This window comes from Cyprinus carpio, chromosome A13 (assembly GCF_018340385.1).
Source record: "Cyprinus carpio isolate SPL01 chromosome A13, ASM1834038v1, whole genome shotgun sequence".
Taxonomy (NCBI): Eukaryota; Metazoa; Chordata; class Actinopteri; order Cypriniformes; family Cyprinidae; genus Cyprinus; species Cyprinus carpio.
This window is the reverse complement of record NC_056584.1, coordinates 11,561,076-11,581,193: the sequence shown is the minus strand read 5'-3', so window position 1 is coordinate 11,581,193 and position 20,118 is coordinate 11,561,076. Positions and strand designations below refer to the sequence as shown.

The 20,118-nt window shown below is 36.7% G+C and overlaps 1 protein-coding gene across 2 annotated transcripts in view; it reads right to left on the bottom strand.

The window, feature by feature from the left end:
* The window catches only part of camkmt (calmodulin-lysine N-methyltransferase), a 91,121-nt gene that overhangs the window by 7,038 nt on the left and 63,965 nt on the right, over nucleotides 1-20,118 (bottom strand). For both annotated transcript variants that reach the window (XM_042768812.1, XM_042768813.1), the window contains 6 exons: nucleotides 19,753-19,807; nucleotides 17,477-17,540; nucleotides 13,044-13,110; nucleotides 11,926-12,000; nucleotides 5,091-5,154; nucleotides 2,443-2,574 (listed from right to left, as the gene is read on the bottom strand). In XM_042768812.1, the coding sequence (XP_042624746.1) occupies nucleotides 2,443-2,574; nucleotides 5,091-5,154; nucleotides 11,926-12,000; nucleotides 13,044-13,110; nucleotides 17,477-17,540; nucleotides 19,753-19,807 (457 nt within the window). The remainder of the gene's footprint in view (nucleotides 1-2,442; nucleotides 2,575-5,090; nucleotides 5,155-11,925; nucleotides 12,001-13,043; nucleotides 13,111-17,476; nucleotides 17,541-19,752; nucleotides 19,808-20,118) is intronic.

Sequence of the window (20,118 nt, the reverse complement as noted above, 5' to 3'; positions counted from 1 at the left end):
GAAAACTCTTTAGAAAATGCAAAATTACCAAAATCCCTTACAGAAGCATTTATTACACTTATCTCATAACCACTTGACTGTAGTTCCTACAGACCAATTTCATTGTCAATTTAATCAACATTGTTGATGTTAAAATACTAATTGCATTATTTAAGTTTCATGTGTGTTACCATGATGGTGTTTTGTGTTTGCATGAATGACTCTGTGCACCTTCTGTTTGTGGCGAAGCTTGTGATGAGCTTTGATTCTTCATGTGACTTTCTCTTTTGCCTCCTGCATTATGGTGGTTGTCAGTATGTTTAAATAACAAAGCACGTTGTTGAATTTACTGGTTTACTTTCAAATTTTCTTTTACTTAAAAAACATCTTTATACTAAACAACATTTTTGACAATAAACATATTTACAGCCATAAATTGAATTTACATAAAATCAGAATTTTTTTTAAAATTAGAGAACATATCTAAAAAAAAGGATCTGTTTTAAACTTCTATATAATTTGGAAACCCATAATTTCATATTTTGAAAAGATGAAGACTCTCCCCTCTAACTAATATAACTAAAAGACTTAAAGCATATTTACCTGTGTTATATTTGTTTTTTCATAAGATTATGTACAGACTACAAATTTATCAGAGATTATGATTGTAATTTTAAGAGTTATGTAATGTAATGTTAAGAGTATATCCTATCATCCATTTTGTAGAGTATTAACATTATTATAATTATTATTATTATTATTTATTTATTTATATTTAATTATTAATTTATTTTAATTTATGTTTTAATTTACTGAGGTGGAAGGGAATGGGGGTAAAATGTACAATTTACTATATGTATAAAGGTTTTTTGTTGAAGCATGCCTTTGAAAAAGTTGATAAAGTACAAAAAAAAAAAAAAGTTGTGCAGTTTATTCTAGCTTCTAAACTCTTGAGTAGTTTATCAGAGTTGTGCAAAATTCTGAATTTAAAGAATGGGATATCCTTCAATTCATGAGTGTGAACTAGATTTGAATAGACAACACCCCACTGGACGTTGAATTAAAATTTTAATTGTAAATACAGAAACTAGATTTAAAGGGCTAGTTCACCCAAAAATGGAAATTCTGTCATTAATTCCTCACCCTCATGACATTCCAAACCTGGACACTTTCTTCTTTGGATCTTCTTTGCACACTGCAATGGTCCTGATATGACAATACAATCTGCAGTGTTTGTTTTAATTCAATTTTCAATCTAATAGGCTCATAAAACAGTCTTCAAGACTTTAAAACTTTCAGGCCAGACTTTTCAAGCCATAATTCAAAGTTTATCTCGACAAACCTTCTAGTTTAAGTAAAAAATTACATTTATTGCATATAAATGTATATTGAATTTTCGTGAATTTTAGTCCTTATTAATATTGTTTCCTTAAATTCAAATATGTTTGCTCCTGTTAGCTCCTTTAATGAAAATTCAATTCAATTTCAGGAATTGAACAGGAATTTATTCTAATGATTTATGCAGCAAAGGTATACGTGGAGAGGAAAACAACAACAAAAAATAAATAAATAAATTTTCTACCAGGACATTATCTTTTTACAAACATTTCCTTTCATCTTAAAACACAACACAATGCAATGAGTAGATTCAAACTGCAGGTAAAACACCTGCAAAATATCAGTACAGAAAAATTCAACGGATTTTTGTGGATTTTGTTTAAGTGCTTAAAACTTTTTTTTTAGGTCTGGTCATGCTTATTTAAGGGAAATTAAGAAAAAAAAAAAAACACTCTTCTTTTCCCGCTTTAGGGCTTCTACATGCAGTACAACAGAATTCTGCATTTCTCTTTCTCTCTCCCTCTCTCTTTCTGCTCTCAACTGATGGCTCTAAATTCAAACACACTTTCCTCTGTAGCCACAATGACCCTCAGCGTTTTTCTGCCCAGCCATGTCCATCACTTCAGAAATAAAGTTCCAATCACTCAGCTCTAGAGTCCCGCTGACAGGCCCATTTTCCTCAGGCATAGGCAGGGCCACCACTGTGGGGCATAATGGGTCCTCACAGCTTCTTTGGTAACCAAAAATGGCAGCCGTGGCTGTGCTATCGGTGCCAGTTAACCAGCTGGACTGCACTGTCACTTTGACCTGGGTACTGTATTTGTGCTTTCATGCAGGGGAAAGGAACTGCACCCTGTCCAATTCATTTAGAGTTTCTCAGAAAGACAGCTTTTGAGTTCTAAGAGTCCATTTAGAGCTGAAGCTTACCAGACTCCCTGTTCCTGTTCCTGCTGATATAGCATACTGTACTTCAGTGAAACATTCAAAATACAAATTTAGTGCACGGACAAAGGTGGTGACAAATGCAGTCAAACTTAAAACTTTGATTCTCAACTTTCTGACACTTTAAAACATTTACACACACTCACGTACACAATAAAAGCCACACACAAATACTGTACACACCTTCAGGTGAAGGTCCCACAAGTGTGAGTCGTAGTTGTCATAGCGACACACTCTCAGGCCTGCGCTTTCTGCCAGTCTGCAGAATTCTGCAAGTGTGTCTCCTCTTGTAGGGGCAAATACTAGCGCCGTGCCCTAAAGAGACAAATTACAAACATAAATAAAAACTTAAACAAATAAAATAACTAAACTAAAAACGTATACTTATTAAATACCTATAATTAAAATACTGTTATCCTGTTTGAATGTGCATATACAACAGTAAATAAGACTGATTCCCCTAAAAATTCCAAACATTGTGACTCCTGTCTGCTTGATAAAACAATGAAAGGCAGGGTAGTACGATAGTTGGGACACCTGTTTGAATACAAAACCAAACTGCAAAAAAACAAAAAAATCCCTAAAAATAAAAATTATATTCTATTTGATTTCTCCCAGGTATTTTGCTAGCGGATTTTAATCCCTAAAATGAAAAATTGTTGAAGACTGTTCTGGAAAGCTTTTAGTGTGGGGGTTGAGCTCTTTTCTCCATCCGGCCCAGCTCATCTCCACTGCATCTCAAAAGCCCACTTGCTGTATGTAGCGGTTTGCATCATTACATTCTATTTGATTTCTCCCAGGTATTATATTTATTTTATTTTATTTTTTTTATTCAAGAAATTGGGGAAAAATATACAATCTAGGAGAACATAACAAATAAAACAATAGAGAAGAAGAGGAAATAAAACACAATAAGGGGTATGTAGCTTACAATCAAGGGAAAATATAATAATAATTGAAGGAAAGCTATCTAAGCTAAATCAGAGTCAATAGAAATACATTTTTCATATAAATCCAAAAACCTGACACATTTTTTTATTGTTAATCAAAACAAAAGGATGTGAGCAGTGAGTCAACCTCAATCAGGAAATGTGAAAAAAAAGTGGAATTGGCCCATAATTTTTTGCTTATGGATTGAAAAATTTGCTCAAAATAAAAAAAAAATTGAATATATACTCAGATTTGTTGGCAGAGTCAGGTAATAACCATCTTTCAAGTTAAAAGATTGTGCAAAAATATGGGGTTTGTTTAAATGGGAATACAAGTCAAGCCAAAATCTCAACAAGCTCACAAGAATGTATTAAGGTTTCCTCTGCCACCAAATAGCGGTACTAGGAATATCAACATATACAGCTGAGTTAACAGGATTTGATGTAGTATTTTAAAGTGGACTTCTTTGGTCTTATTAGGTCAATGTACCCACTTCTCAATTTCTCCCAGGTATTATATTAGATAATAAACAAAAAGATTAAAGCTGACCTAATCCAATCAATGGCTGGAAGCGCATCCCTTCTCTTTATAGATCAACAAGCCAGACCAACCAGGCAAGCTAAGAGGATTACCCAAAGGTTCAAAGTTTCTTTGAAATCCTTCAGTTTTAAATATTATTTCATATTTTGTTCATGTTACTGCTTTAATTAAATGGGAAACAACACAAATGGTACAAACAACTACTAATATGAGAATAGGATCATCTCAATACAACAGATGTTTTCAATTTTTCATAAGCTGCACACAGGATGTACACCGAAAGCACACACATACACAAACAGCATATCTACAGATGTGTTAATCAGCTGTGTATGCTGGCAGGATGGTCTGCTGGCATTTTAGAATAACAAATTAGAGTCATTAGGAGGAAAATTTATTGGTTTTAATAAATTGGCTCAAACATTTGGTCAGCAGTGCTATGGGGAAAATCACAACAATAAATCTGTTTTAACCCTTCTCGACTCAGCAATGAAAACAAGACATTTTCATTTACTGAATGAGTGATTGCTTTGACGCAGCATTATTACCTGACTAGGAGAATTAGTTTTTTAATAAAAAGTTATAATTACTAACAGGTTTCAACTTTTTTTCTTTTTGTTATACGGAGGTCACATTAAAACTTTTACTATGCTTTCAATTTATTGCTGCCACCTTGCTGACAAATGCTACTTTTCTAATCTATTTTATATAAATGTAATAATTATTTAATTTTTATTACCACAACCATCATTTTCGTCACATAATGTTGGGTAATTCGAGTTGTGTTGGAAGTGGCAGAATTTTCTTGTGATGCATGTATATCCAATTTCTTATATATGTCCAATATATACAGTATATAGTAACCAAATTAAATAAACAAGAATTTAGCGGATCAGGATTAGTTGAAAAACACCCAAATATAATTCATTTTTGATCATCCCTCATATACACACACTCTCCCCTCCAATATCAAACACAATCACACACACACACACACACACACACACACACACACACACACACACACACACACACACACACACAGCCCTTAACATAAAAACATCAAATATCAAAGACAATTCATGAGAAACCATAAAGATAAATACAAATCCGGTGTTATCTTTGAAGTGTTCTTCATTTGCTGTTCAGGGTCTTATATCAAGAGGGCATGAAAGAGGACTTGTGGGTCTTATGATTAGTGCAGTACATAAAATAGATGAGATGACCCAATCTAAGTTGCACATAATAAGTATTAAAGTATTACATGATATTAATCCTGCCATTCCATTACTCGCTCAATCACTGTATGCCAACTAATTACTGAGACATGCACGCAAGCACGCACACACACAGTCACTTACATCAGGTCGCAGTAATCTTCTTAGTGCATCAACCAGACTCCCTCTGTACTGGTCAAAAAACAGACTAAGAGAAAAAGAGAAAGACAGAACAGCTATAAAGATTAGAATGCATTGCAACGATAATGGTTCCAGATAAAGCAGCAGGCTATTTATTTTCACTGTTTGCGAATAAATCCAGCACGGCTGGCAGATGTAGTTTCAGTGGTGTGACAGCATTCAAATCAAAAGGTAAAACACACACACTATAGCAGAGATGAACGATCAAGGAAGTATCAGGTGGCGTTAACGATAAAAACTAATACTAAGCAACAGAAAAAGAAAAACCCTTCAGTGACACACACATTTACATACAGTATATACAAATTACATATATAAATACATCACAGAAATAACTTACATTTTAAAATATATTCAAATAGAAGACAGTTTAAATTGTAATTATATTTTACAATATTATTTTTTTCTGTATTTTTAGTGAGAGTAAGAGACTTCTTTCAAAAACATAATATATACACACATATATATATATATATATACATATATATCAATTATACATAAACCATGGCATACATACATCAATTACTCCAAACCTTTGGCCTGCATATATATATATATATATATATATATAATATATATATATATATATATATATATATATATATATATAATATACTGATGCAGTACATATTAAAACACTGCTTTTTTCCTATTTATAGTACTACAGCTATTTTTACAGGAGCAAACCATGTTCTAGACAGAATTAACTTGTGAACTTTTTTTACGAGCAAAATAGTCCAATCACCTCTGACCCTGCATAAAACACGGCTCTCGTTTGTTGACAAAGGTCAGAGTTATGTTGATTAATCATTATTTTTGTGATCTCACTGGCCATGTCTAGTGGTCACGAGTCTGATGGATAGAAGCGTTTCATCAGCAGTTCAACTTTTGACCCTGTGTTTTGGGTGGAGTAGGTCAGTCCGGACAATAGAGGCTGCGTTTAGGGGTGAGAGTGCAGGAATGTTCAACTTGCCACATTGGCCTTGACAGGGTACGTCAAACAAAACCCTTCCCAATTTACCAATGGTACTTCCTCCTTTACAGGTCCATATATTGACCTGTCAGTGATGTAATATTTGCCCTTCATTCTTTCTCCTTTCATTAAAAGTACTTTCTGTTTATTAAAAAGCTAATGACCACCCGCAACAACAGCACCAGCAGTATGTCAAAGCCTTGGGCTGCAAGATTTGCATGTTGGTACTGTTGATGTTATCTTCAACAGCGGTTATCTGACATTAAAATCCCTCTCTTGCCTGACCTGTGTGAATAATGCATTTACAGTGCTATAAATAGAAGCATGGTAGCACATTACAGAAGTACATAAATAAGCGAAACTTTGGAAAATAAATGTATAGCCTGACGGCACTGTAAGTCGCTTTGGATAAAAGCGTCTGCCAAATGCATAAAAACGTAAAAAAAAAATACACAGCTCGCAATGATGACAAACACACCGCAAATGGAGCTTGTGTTGAAATATCTTTGGCTGTTGTAATCTGAAGCTGATGGTAGTAAGATTAAAATATGGGTGGGTTGATCTGACCTAATCCATACTGCAGCTTCATCCCCTCAATGAATCCTATAGTGAAGGCAGATAAATGACTCATAAAAATCATACCATCAGTAGGATATAGGAGCTTACGCTAAGATAACTCACATTATTGATGATTAGAGTGAAACCCCTTTTATATGGAGATGTTTTTACAGATACATATTAAATTTCCTTCATGTTTCCTAGACACTTATATATATTTTTAATCACTCTTTTTTTTAATTACATTGTATTGTTGTCATTTATTTTTATTCTAGGATTTTTTTTTTTTTTTTACAAACTACATTTAAACATATACATTTTAAGGTTAAAAGGTTTTTAAGATCATAAGAATAATTTTAGTCAAAAGTGTCCAAAATGATATCTATCTATCTATCTATCTATCTATCTATCTATCTATCTATCTATCTATCTATCTATCTATCTAATAATACATAGGTATTCTTACAGCCATTTTCATTGGTTTGTTTGAAGCTTCAAACCTTGAAATCACAAACAACTGTACAGAAATCAACACTGAAATGCGGTGAATGATGATTTATCTAAATGACATCTAACTAACTGGTAAATTATACCATTTTTCAGAGGTACTGGAAAAATTATTGACCAGCCCCATTTTTGTGCTATTTTTAAAGCAATTTTATGTGTTGGTTAGTTTTTTTTTTGGTCATGTGTTGCTTTATTGTGTATGTTTTTTCCCCTGTGTGCTTTTATTATATCTAAAAGGGCTAAACAATACAGCTAGGCAGGTGACACAAAATATCATACCTCGGTGGTTAAGGTTGAGGTGCTCTGAAAATACACAGATGTAAATAGATCCTTCTTTCACTAACTCTATGTCTAAGAAAAAATATTGCACAGAATGAGCTGAATGAGCAGTAGCAAGTTCAACAAAGGGGAAAAGTAAAAAAGAAAAGGTGATAGAAAGGAATCAACTAAATAACATAGTAACTTTTAAAAACTAAAATAAACAAATGAAAATAAACATGCACAAAAGCTTTTATCTTGAGTCTACAGACAGGGGAAGCTTAGAGGAAGCAGAGATGCCAAGCTCTCTCAGTCAGTCAATCACTACAGCAGTGATTACAACGAGACCACTGCAAGAATTCACACCAGCGGCCTACATTACACTGTGTGTGTGTGTGTGTGTGTGTGTGTGTGTATGTGTGTGCATGCAAACAGTAGCATTAACCACGGATCACTAAGAGACATGCACTCTCACTTTTGGTTCAGTTGCTGTGGGGGTCAAAATACATTGCTGTTTCATAGACAGCAATGTTCCAATAAAGGATGGTTCCCCGCATGACAATTTAACTGTTGTCTAGTAAATTCAACAGACATGATTACATAAGAATTGTTTTTACCTAGGGAATCTCACACACATATTGTATGGAGATTCACCTGTTAGTGTCAGGTGCCCATCGCCATGGGAACTGCTGGAGGGATCAAGTGGATGATACTGGTGACGGATTCACTTATCCTGGAGCACGGCTGACTGCTTCTTCACCTGCTTGACCCTAGCCTGGTGTTACTGCGATTCCAACTAAAGATCTAAGTGATGGGATACACCGTGCTTTTCCAGAGTGCCATTCCATAGCACTTTAAAATAGACTCCCTGTGAGCATGTTTACATGAAATGTAGCTAAAAATGTCTGTAGTTCAGGTACTTTCAATATGAATGCAAATTAAAACACTGAATAAAAGTCTCAAGATACATCTATTTGAACATACATTAGCATTCATTTGAAAAATGAAGCTGCTTGTCAGGCCAATATCAGAGTATAGGGTTTCACAATTTTTACACGTGAGCAGCTCACAATCCAGAGTTTTCAGTATATCAGAGCAGCATTGAACTCATTTCTGGATATGATGTGGTTTTGGGTTGCTTATAACTTGAATTTCGGAAAGCAAGATACAGATGCTTTAAAATCTCTCTGCGGTTTTATGACAAAAAAGCTTGATGGTCTCATGTTTAAGAATGCATAAATTACAAAATTGTAATTTCTTATTTAATAATAATGATAGCTATTATTATTAGTAGTAGTAGTAGTAGTAGTAGTATTTTATAGTCATTTTTTCTTTGGGAAGAAAAATAATACTAATCGTAATTATTATCAAAAGAAAAAAGGCATTTACATTTTTTTCCCCCAAACTGTGCAGTTTGGACTGTGTTTTCATCGTTCCTGTCCTAGTTAATTGGTTTTCATGGTTATTCAGTTGATTATATTCAGATGTGTCTAGTTATCACATTTACATTAGTTCAGTTCCATCTGAGTTTTCTTTGTCCGGTCTCATCAATGTTACTCTGTGTGTTGGATTAAAGACTTTCTAAACCTTCATCTTCATCTTTGTGCATTTGCTTACAGCATAGTGTACAGAAAACATTTCTTTCTAGACAGGCAATATTATTTCAGTGCATGATTATTCTACAGGCATTACTGTAATCCTCAATGGCACACTCTTGACAACCATTTTTTAATTTACAGCCATTTTTAAAATAAATAATGTAGTAAACAAGAAAACACATTTACACATTTCTTGAGCTATCATGCTGAGAACTCAGAAATGAGGGCAAGCAGGATCCAAATGCAAAATATAATAATAATAATAATAATATATAATAAGTACAAGAAACCCTGAAACAGAGAAACAAGAGGGATAAGACTTGAAAATGAACACTGTGTCTAAATATGCACACGTCTCTACTATAGAATAGGCAGAAAACAGTATGTGAAATGGGTAGTATGGCTGAATTCATATTAATTATGAAACAGTAGGTGGAAAGGTGACTTACTGTTTCACATGGTGCACACCTGATGGACACGTGACTATTCTGTTAAAGAGCTGTCAATGGCAGTGAAGGTCACATGACAATGACAACATGGTAAATAGTGTTTAGGTTTTCATTCATACTACACACGTACTACACATAATATGCTTTTAACAGTTTTAAGTTCCTCAATAAATGTAGTACCTACTCAGACAGTATGCAATTTTTGGACACAGCCAAGGACACAGATGCAGACAATCAGGGAATAATGAAGGGACAAACAGGAAACAGGAGCAAGACAGAACTATAAACTAAAAGACTAGAAAGAGACACTTCTGAATACTTCTGATTAAAACAGCATATCAGTCTTTCACCTGTTCAGCGGTGAGGAAATATCACTTTAAACATAGCTGCAAAAGTCAAGTAAAGAGCTGTGGGCCTTGAGTGCTAATTTCATGCTTTTGTCTACTCTTAGCGTAGCTACAAAACATCGTATTCAGACAAGAATAGCTTTGTCTTGTGAAGACAAAGACAAGGTGAGGGCTGTCTTTTAGAAGAACCTTTTGCTATCATAGCTGAGACTACATCTCTATCTCTCTCTCTTCTCCTAGTGTGAGCGCAGCCGCATTATGTCCTGCCTTTCTTGGCGATTGTCTGAAAGACTATAATTAATTGGAGCAGAAGTGTGGCTGTTGACCTTTTCGCAGGTGATCGTCAGCATGGCTATGTTCGTTAATCGCCAAGCGATCACTCTCCTGACGACGGCAATTACAGATGAGTTGCCAGTGCAAGCAACGGGGGACAGCCAACGCGGCATGATTCATCCTCACATACCTTCTTCCACTCTCTCTCTCTCACACACACACACACACACACACACAGAGACACGTAGTATCTCCTTACTACACACAAATCAATCTCATGCTGGCCCTCTGCTGCACAATTTACCTGCGTATTAGCTGCCATTTGTCTGACATTAGAATAATAGTAGGCTGTACCAGGCTTTAGTGATCATCACCAAAGAACACACAGGTATCATTATACCCCGCCTCCATCATCCTCACCACTTTGTGCTTGATAGAGACAATGCCAAAGAACATCCTGTTTAAAGCTGGGCTTATAACAATGTAATAACAATGTAATAAACTATAATAGTGTTAAGAAAAATGTTGATGAGGAAAAATGAGTATGATTTGAAAATGTATATAATTAAAGTACTAATTAGGGTCATTATAATGCATGTAATGAGAGCAGGGACCTTTACAAAAGAACCAGTCATGAATAAGCGAAACTAATAAAAACTGTATTCATTGGCCATTTTCTGTGTGTTTAATGTGTAGATTTAATATACATTCATAAAATATTGGCAAACATTACATTACTGGAACACAGTTTAACATGTGAAATATATTAAAGGGGCAGTTCATCCCAAAATGAATTTACTGTCCCTCATGTCATTCCAACCCTGTTTGACTTTTTCTTCTGAATAAAAGAAATAACATATTTTGAAGATAAAGAAGATATCTTTTTTTAACTGCATAATGAAAGTCAGTGTGCTCACAAACAACATCGGACCACACTGATTTATTATTCAGAAGAAATAAAATCATACAGGTTTGGAGCAACTTGAATGAGTAAATGATGACAGAATTTTCAATTTTGGGAGAACCATCCCTTTAACAATTAAATGACCATGTAAATAAAAAGAACGGTTCATATTGGATCACATGATGCCTCCTTAAGCTTGATTTCCCAAACTATCCAACATAGCATTATAGTAACATTACATTTTCTTGCATTACATAATGAAGTCTGAATGGACCTGTAGTAAAATTTACATCCGAATGATTGTAAAAGTCTAGTGTGATGCACACACAACAACGCATTTACACAGACATACAAAAGAGAAAATGTTCCACATGTTCAGGACCTGGCTAATTGAAATGTTTGTATTGCTCCACAATCTCTCTCTCGCTCTCTTTCTCTCCTTGCACAGGCATAATTATTTGCAATTTGCCTAAGACATCCATTTGCTGGGACGCCAAGCATGAAAAAGAGGCAATTTCTGAAAAATGGAAATGCCTGGCGGAGCTGGCGTAGTGGAAATAATACAGTGCCATCCGCGAGCTGATGGCTGCCATCTGATAAGCGTTAGGGGCACAGGAATATTAATGCCACATCACCGGGACACAAGGAGCACACTTTTATTGAGGGTGTAGACATATTGTGGCTGGAGATGCTGAGATATTATATTTATTTTGTAATAGCTGTAAGAACGGCTGGTTTGGACAGATGTACATGCTCAGAATCGTATAATGTTAGAAAGTACAAGCGGTTTGGCCTGAAAGATCTGTTTTGGAGGTGTCGTGCAACAATTGTGTTAGGATTGTACGAGTGTCATGTTTTGGGTGACAGTGGATCTCTAAAGAATTGACAGTTCAACAAAAGGATCAACCTACCAGTCAGCGCACATCACCACGTCAAAGCGACCCTCCAGAGTGGACATATCGTCCTCATTGTCCCATCTCACCACCCTGAAAGAGGACAGGATGATAGCTGCGTCATCAACCCTGTTGGACATCATCATCATTCACCCCATAATCCCCCACAATGCAGCATCCAGAGATATTTCACACACCTGACACTCACTTTATTTGTGCCATTGTCTGGCGGCGATCGTCTTCTCTCTTTTCTTTAAGTGCTAGGGCCAGTTTCCAGGCAAGCAAATCTGATTATTAATTAGCCATTATTAACAGTCAGTAAACAAAAATTACGTCTTGTGGAAATACAATCTCCTCTCTCAGTGGGGGTCTGCGCTGCTTATTCACTGACTTGAGAAAGCGAATCCACCCCCCTCCCCTCCCTCAACCAATCACACGCGACCTTCACCCCACTCAAACCGCACGCTCTGACAGGAAGCCTAATCTCTAAAGAAAACAATCAAAGTAATGCAGGCTAATTATACGTTTACTCTTTCACTTCATCAGCCCAGTGTAAATACACAGGGAGGGGGAAGTGTGCAGAGCAAGAGAGAGGAGAGGAGACGAGAGGGGGAGAGAGTGGTTAGATCACTGAGTGCCAAAATTACTTTTTAGGTGATAATGCATTTGCGTGATGGTGTGCACAGTGGATGAGCTGTGTTTTGGCAAATGTGAGAGAGGGGTGTTATAGAGAGATTGTGTGTGTGTTTGAGTTTTCTAGATGAGGGCATTCAATCACCGAGAGTGGCTCATCATCGCTCTGCCTGGATACATCTCGGCACGTTAGAGAGCGTAGCGCTCGCTCCACAGACTGCGGATACCTCGTTACCGGGCCAACTGGGTTCAGGGAGTGACACGGAGCCTTGCAACCTCATTTTTGCCTACTTATTGACACTATTATGTCCCGAACACAAGTGCCATAAATGCCACTTTACCCAAACACACTTTTCTATACTTCATGGCATGCTTGACTATGCAAAGCTTCAGTGAATTTGAATTGACATAAGAGATGGACTTCATATGGCTGTAATGTAAAAGGAATATTAGTGCTCTGTCTTTTATTAATGGAGATGTTTGGGAGGTGTATGAGTGATTACCTGCTGGAGACATTGGTAGACAGGAAGAGCCCCTCTCGCCTGTTCCTCTCGATTACGCTGCGCACATCTGATGCTCTTTGTCAAGAAATGCAACACTGTTTCATTATTAACAAAGGCACGAAAATTAAACATACATATATATCCACCTTCATGTCAAAAGTTTGAATACACCTACTCTTTTTCCATATTTTGTTATAATAGCAAAGGCATCAAAACTATGAAACAACACAAATTATAAACAGGATATTTCTGGTCCTAAATGCTGATTGGTCAACACTGCTATGCACTCTGGACAACATCTCAAACAACTTGAGGTGCATCCTGGGTTGGTTTATAAACAGACACTTGGCAGCTATTTATATTATTATATATTATTATTTTCAAAAACACATCAAAAAAAAAAATAAAAAAAAAAAAAAAAATTAACATAAAAAAGAAAAAAAAAATCGCATCCCCTGTGAGAATCTTTAATAATAATAATATTAATATTAATAATACTTTGTCAATGGTTATCAAAATAAATAAACAGATAGACATATAGACAGACAGACAGATACATATATAAATGTTATTTTAATATTTAGTATACTTTCACAACATAAGAAATTACATTCATAAATGTATTTAAAAGTTTGTCTGGTATTGTATTTATATTCTTTTGTGAATGTTAATCACAAAAGTGATAAAGCTGCAGAATACAGAAAAGTACACAAAAGTGTGAAAGTTGTAGGTGAGACTGTGGAACAACAGCAAGTTAATTTCTTTATCCCTCTGATCAAGAGTTTATTACACTTAACTGATTTCTTGTTTAATCATGTCAGGCCCTTTCATATGACGTCAACCCACAGAGTCCGTTCGCTTCCGTAAGAGCCGTCTCTCTCCACAGCTCATCCTCAGATTACCACTGAGCTCAAAACCAACTCATGCAAAGCATTACCATAGGTAATCAATAGAGAGGCTTTTAACCTGCAGCCATCTCCTCAGATGGGCCTCCACCCATTGTGGTTATACTGCGGGATTGATGTCAGCGTATTTATGAATAGACCCTTCGACAGTTTTAAACTAATTCAATTACGATTTCTCGCTTTTTCTGGCCTGCTTTCTCTCTCGCTCCATGGAAAACAACCGTAGCAAATCCAATCTATAGCACAGGGATGGAGGGCAAATCCCTCAGTGAAAGAGGGGAGGGGGCTGCTGGTGTGCCGCAGGCTAGGAAGAGAGAGTGGACCAGTGGCTTACAGTGTAATCACAGGCAAAAGACCACTGGGGGAGAGAGCACTGGCGTCTCTCCATTCTCTTTTAAACAGTGCCGACAGCTAAAAATGGAGCAGAGCATATATTTCCTCATATTCAGGACTTTCTGATTTAGGAAGTAAGAAATACTATTAAAAGAATGTAATCAGTGTGTGAAAAGTATATGGGTCTCTTGATTATAATCAAGTGCAGACTGAGACCGATTTGAAACCACTAGTGTGTTCATGAATTAACATGTCTAATTCAGTCATATTCGGTTTAGGAAACAAGAATAATACATTCACATACCATTTATTAAGAAATAATAATACAATATCATAACATAATTGTAGTAACATCCCTTGTCACCACACACACACGCACACACACTCACACACACACAATGGCATGAATTTGAGTACTGTATGTAGACATATACAACAGTGGTCTCAAACAACACTAGCAAAATTATGTTCTCCAGTGGGGGCTTACTATGCCAACAAACGGACCACAACATGAACTTTGTACTATACTAATGATGCTGATTAGGCAGGTTGAAGAGCCAATCTGGCTTTGATGTAGAAGTCAGAAGTAACTGAAATTAAAATATTCCAAAACTTCCAAAAATGACAAATCATGGCATGTTAGCAGGAGCTTCTGTAACATTAAGAGTCCAATTGTTTGGTGTTTTAAGAACAACTGTCTATCATTATGACTGCGTACACAAAGCATGGCAAGACTTCATCAGCGAAAAAGAATAGTGGGCGAATCCAGAAGTGAATGACAGGGACATTTAACACTAAGTAGGATTGTGTCCAAACAGCACAGAACTACTGCAACCTCAATATTCACCTTGAAGATCCTGTTTCCATAAAAACGGACCACAGAAAACTTCACAAAGCCAACATCCATGAAAGAACTGCAAATGATAAACTTTTAATTACAGACACCAATGCTAAAATACGAAAAACACGGTGTTAAGATCATGAAACCTGGACAGTTGGAGATTCACTTCAATATCTGCACTGGTTATCTCAATAACCACACTTAAACATCAAACCACTGTGCGCAATCTTTGGAGAGAAGTGTAAGAAGCAGATTCCCTCCTCCAAAATCTCTAAAGCAATTGACAGATGTTCTGATAGACAACGTTCCACTGGAGACTGTTCAAACATTGTGTTAATCTATTCTAAGAAAGCTGCAAGCTATATAAAAGGCACTGGTGGTAAAACACCTTAATGTTCACATTATGTTGTTCAAACCCTGTATATAAATCTATGTAGTTTAGTTTTAAAAAAAAAATGACAAACCTAAATGCTGAAATTGGAAATTGCTTTACACACCAGATTTGATCATTTAAGGTTGTATGGAGCTATCCAGGACAAGTATTTTTAACACTATAAAACACAGTACAAGAAAGGAACTCAGATTTAATATATATATATATGTATATATATGTATGGATATGTATATATATATATAATATATAATACATTTAGTATTTAGTAATTTAAAAAATGTACTTAAAAATAAGTATGGATATGTTTACATTGAAAGTTTGGAGTAATCCTATAACTAGTATGGAAATATTAATGTTTCAACTCTCTTGATCCTCTAAGACAAAAAAAGAAAACAGCATACCATATAGGGTTCTCCCAAGAAAGTCTGTCCTTTCCTGGCCTTGTCCGATCATCAGATCATCTCTTGGCGTTCTATTATGGCAAAAACATCTCTGAAACAAAGCACTGCCAATTAATGCTCTATCAGCCTTTTCACACTCTATTACAGGAAGCCGTTTAGAGACAGACTACGAATGTTTTGAGTATGTCTTGCTCTTCTCCCTTTCCCTCCATTTTCTTTTAAACAAATCTCTTCTCAATGAGGAGTTGTGTTGATTTCATGCCACGGCCATTGTTCTGTGAGTCTTGATATTCAATAAAAGCTCATTGTAGTGGCAGGGCTGGCTGTTGTACTAACGAATGTGGGCACGGTAATTTTGCGGTGTTTTGCTGTCACGTCTGTCGTCTCCGTTTTTCCTGCCTTTGTGAGCCAAACGACGTGGCTAATCTGAGTGATTGCAGTGGGAAGACGAGAGATGGAGAGCGGGAATAAGAAAGAGCGAAGAAAGGGAATGAAGAAAGAAGGTTCGAGCTGTGCCCTGTCACCTGTTTAAGCTTCATCCGTGCTCCTGGCAAAAGAGAGAGTCAATAGAGGAATGGAAGAGGGGGGAGAGGGTGAGAGACAAGGAGCAGGTGAGTCAACACACACAGCGGTAGCCTTCAATGACATGAATATGTATTAAACATGCTAAATGCAGGTTTCGGGTGTCAGCTTGATGATTTGCCTCACATTCAGATATGTCGAGGGGTGTGCGTGTGTATTCTTTGACAGAGTGCACATTAAGAATGGCTGACTGAGTGTGTGTGCGTGTGTGTGTGTGTGTGTGTGTGTGTGTGGTGAAAGTGAGAGGAATATCTGAGGTAAATGGGTTAAATAGACAGCAAGGTTTTCTTTTCTGTGCCACGCTCTCGAAGACTACACCAAGAACATACAGTACACACCAAACACATCGCTGTCAGCACTCCTACTGAACAAAGTGATGTTTGGAGTGGTTCGGAAATGCACACAAATTCTGTTCCAAAACCAAGTGAGCTGCTTCTGTAGGGAGTTTTGTGTAGGTGTCAATTTAACACATGAAGGCTGTTCTAGAAGGTATATGGAATGTAATAATGCTGCCTTCTAAGTTCCCTCATTTTGCGCAAATTCTAAGTATGCTCTGTGGAAAAGGCAACCCCAGAATGCACTGTGACCAAACAAGAGAAATGTAGATGGACCCTTTTCACATTGCTAGGTTTCTCAAGATCCCCATCATAGTTGGGTAAAATTCTACTGCAGTGAATGGAAGAATACATCAAATAAATAAATATATATATATATATATTGCATTCCTATTTGCTCAAATAGCTAAAAAAAACCCTCCACAGTAGTGTTTTCAAGACCTTCCTATTGTGTCGCTTGCTATTATGGAATCTCCTGTGCACTTCATTTACAGATACTGCCTATGTAAGTTCCAGATCAGTCATTTTTGAGGTTCCATTTCGGTTCGGATGCTGCCTTAGAAGGCAGCTGCCTATGTAGTGAGTGGTCAGCTTACTAGGTTTTGGTACGGAGCTACACACCAGTCCATAATGCAAGGATACTTTGAATTGCCTTCTCGTTGCCATCAGATAGCAGCACTTCCTTCACATCAGCACAAACCGCAATCTGCAGAAAAAGAGAAAAAAAGATGAAAAATAAACAAACAAATAAATAAAGAAAACAAAAGCAAGACATCCTCAGCACACTGTTTGCAAGCAGTCATATTTGAAGAGCGCTGATTTTTAAAGCCCTACTCCAAAACGACCACCCCTCTCTCTTTCTCCCCTGCTCCCTCTCATCCATCGCTGTCTGTCTCGGCCGTTTTTTTCATTTTACGTCTGCATTATTTTAATCATTCAATCAAATCAGTCAATACTTTTATCATTCCCGGTGGCTGGGAGCCCTCTATCTTGCTATCACTCTGTTGGGTAATTGCATTGTGACAGGGGATGATGGTGAGTGCCGAGCCTTTCATTTGCAGTGTGGCGTTTATCAGGCGGGGCCATCGCGCTCTGCTGTCACTCCTTACTCGGCTCGTGAGGCCTGCCTGATGCCCTTCATATAACTTTGTACTGCGAAGCTTCTGCCTTTGTGCTGCTCCACTGTCAGCTCTTTCTGTCCTCTTTTTATACAGTCTTTTCATTCAAGTAGTCGTCTTTATCATAGGCTCTGTGTAACAGTTGTTTGGAGAGGCGCAGTGGGCAGAAGCAGGGAGTGTGTGCGTTTGTGCTTGCAAGGTTTTATATTTGTGCTTTTGAATAATGCGATTTTGAATTTCTGACATTTCTCAAACACAGGAAGCAAAAATAATTTTTTACACACCTGCCAGTGCAGAGTGAATTAAAATTTTTTTGTTTAATTATTTATTTATTCATTATGTATTTATTTCTTAGCAGACATTAAACTGTATTTTAATAATTATTCAATATTATTGTCCTTACGAGAATGGGAATATTTTGCAGTTCAGTGATGGGATAATTCTTAAGGAATATTAGCATGTGCTATCGAACTGTTCAAAAGGGGTCAGTAAGATTTTATTATGAACATATTAAAACTTTTATTCAGCAAGAATGCATTAAATTAAAAGTCACAGTAAAGACATTTGTAATGTTACAAAAGATGTATACTTCAAATAAATGTTCTTTTGAACATTCTAATTATTCAAGTTTTTTATGTTTCTTAAGCATCAAATCAGCATATTAGAATGATTTCTGATGGATCAAGTGACAGTGAAGAGTGGAATAAAGGCTGCTGAAAATTCAGTTTTGTATTACAGGAATAAATTAGACATTAAAATAAATTAAAATAAAAAAAATGGTTATTTTAAATTGTAAAAATATTTCACAATATCAGTGCCGAATTGTATTCTATTAAATAAATTTCACCTCGGTGAGCATAAAAAAAAATCCCAATAAATTTGTTTTGATGGTATATTGCTGTGAATATTCCACGCCATCACACATAGAAAACCAGCATCTTAAATTCAAAAAAAAATTACACAAGAACACACAAAACAACACAATAAAACAAATTTGAAACGCTCAAGTCAAACAAAAAGGTTACATGCACTCACAAAATGAGACAATACAGCAGAATAATCTCTACAGTGTGTTGTGTTTTTTGCCCTGTGGGCAAGAGTCAGGTCACGGGGCCCCACACCACCAGCTAGCCATATGGGCATCAAGACCTACAGGAAACCAACCAGTCACCCAAGAAAAACATGGATGGCACTGCCAAAACCACAGCACTCCAGGGCACAGGACAGAAGAGAGAAGCTATTTTTCCTTGCAAAGGACTTACATAAACACAAGCATCAAGAAGCACTAAGTCACTAAGGAGGAATGCAAGTTTTTTTTTTTTTTAAAAGGAAAAACTGGCGGTCCATAATGTCACGGGTTGTGTGGAGGGCGATCCACTGGCGGTCCATAATGTCACAACACGGGGGTATTGAGTGGAGAGATATGGGAAGGCTGGACTTGTGAAGGCGAAATCGATAACATGTTAAGCCTGTCCATCTGGAGAGGCTACTACAAACTACTATACACTACACACAGCCAGAGCTTAAGCCACTGACGTGTGTGCATGTGTGTCTGTGACCAAGACAGAACGCGATCGCATATGCAAGCCTGTGTTTGAAAGCTTTTGATGAAGTTAGCCCATTGGGCCACGTGTGTTTATGGTCACTGAGGTAGAAATGTCAATTTGCGCTGGCTGATTTCATGTTGCTTACAATAGGACCCTGGTTAGATTACCCATGCTGATGCAAATTGCCCATTTGCCTGTGACTGTCTGTTTGTGTGAGCACTGTATGTAATTTTTGCTTTCACTTTTGACTTACCATGAGACCTGCAAGACACGTCATCCCTCCACCCAGCTCACACACCGCGGAGCCCCTGTGAGACAGAGAGAAATGGAGGGGTCTGATGCACCGTTTAGTGTTAACATTGAAGTACATGAGTATGAGAGTGAAGTTTTTCAGCTCAAATGAGATGAAAACAGGAGAATGGGAGCTATAGAGAAAGAGACCGAGATGCTGTTGTGTCTTGACAATAACGCTAATTAACTTGCCAGTGTAGAGGGATGCCATTGATTGGAATGCAATTCCACTGGGCTCATTGATCTCAACCTTCCTCTCTCTCCTTCTCTCTGCATGCAAGCGGGTGTATGTGTGTTTAAAAAAGAAAGCCAATTGTCCTTTTTTCTG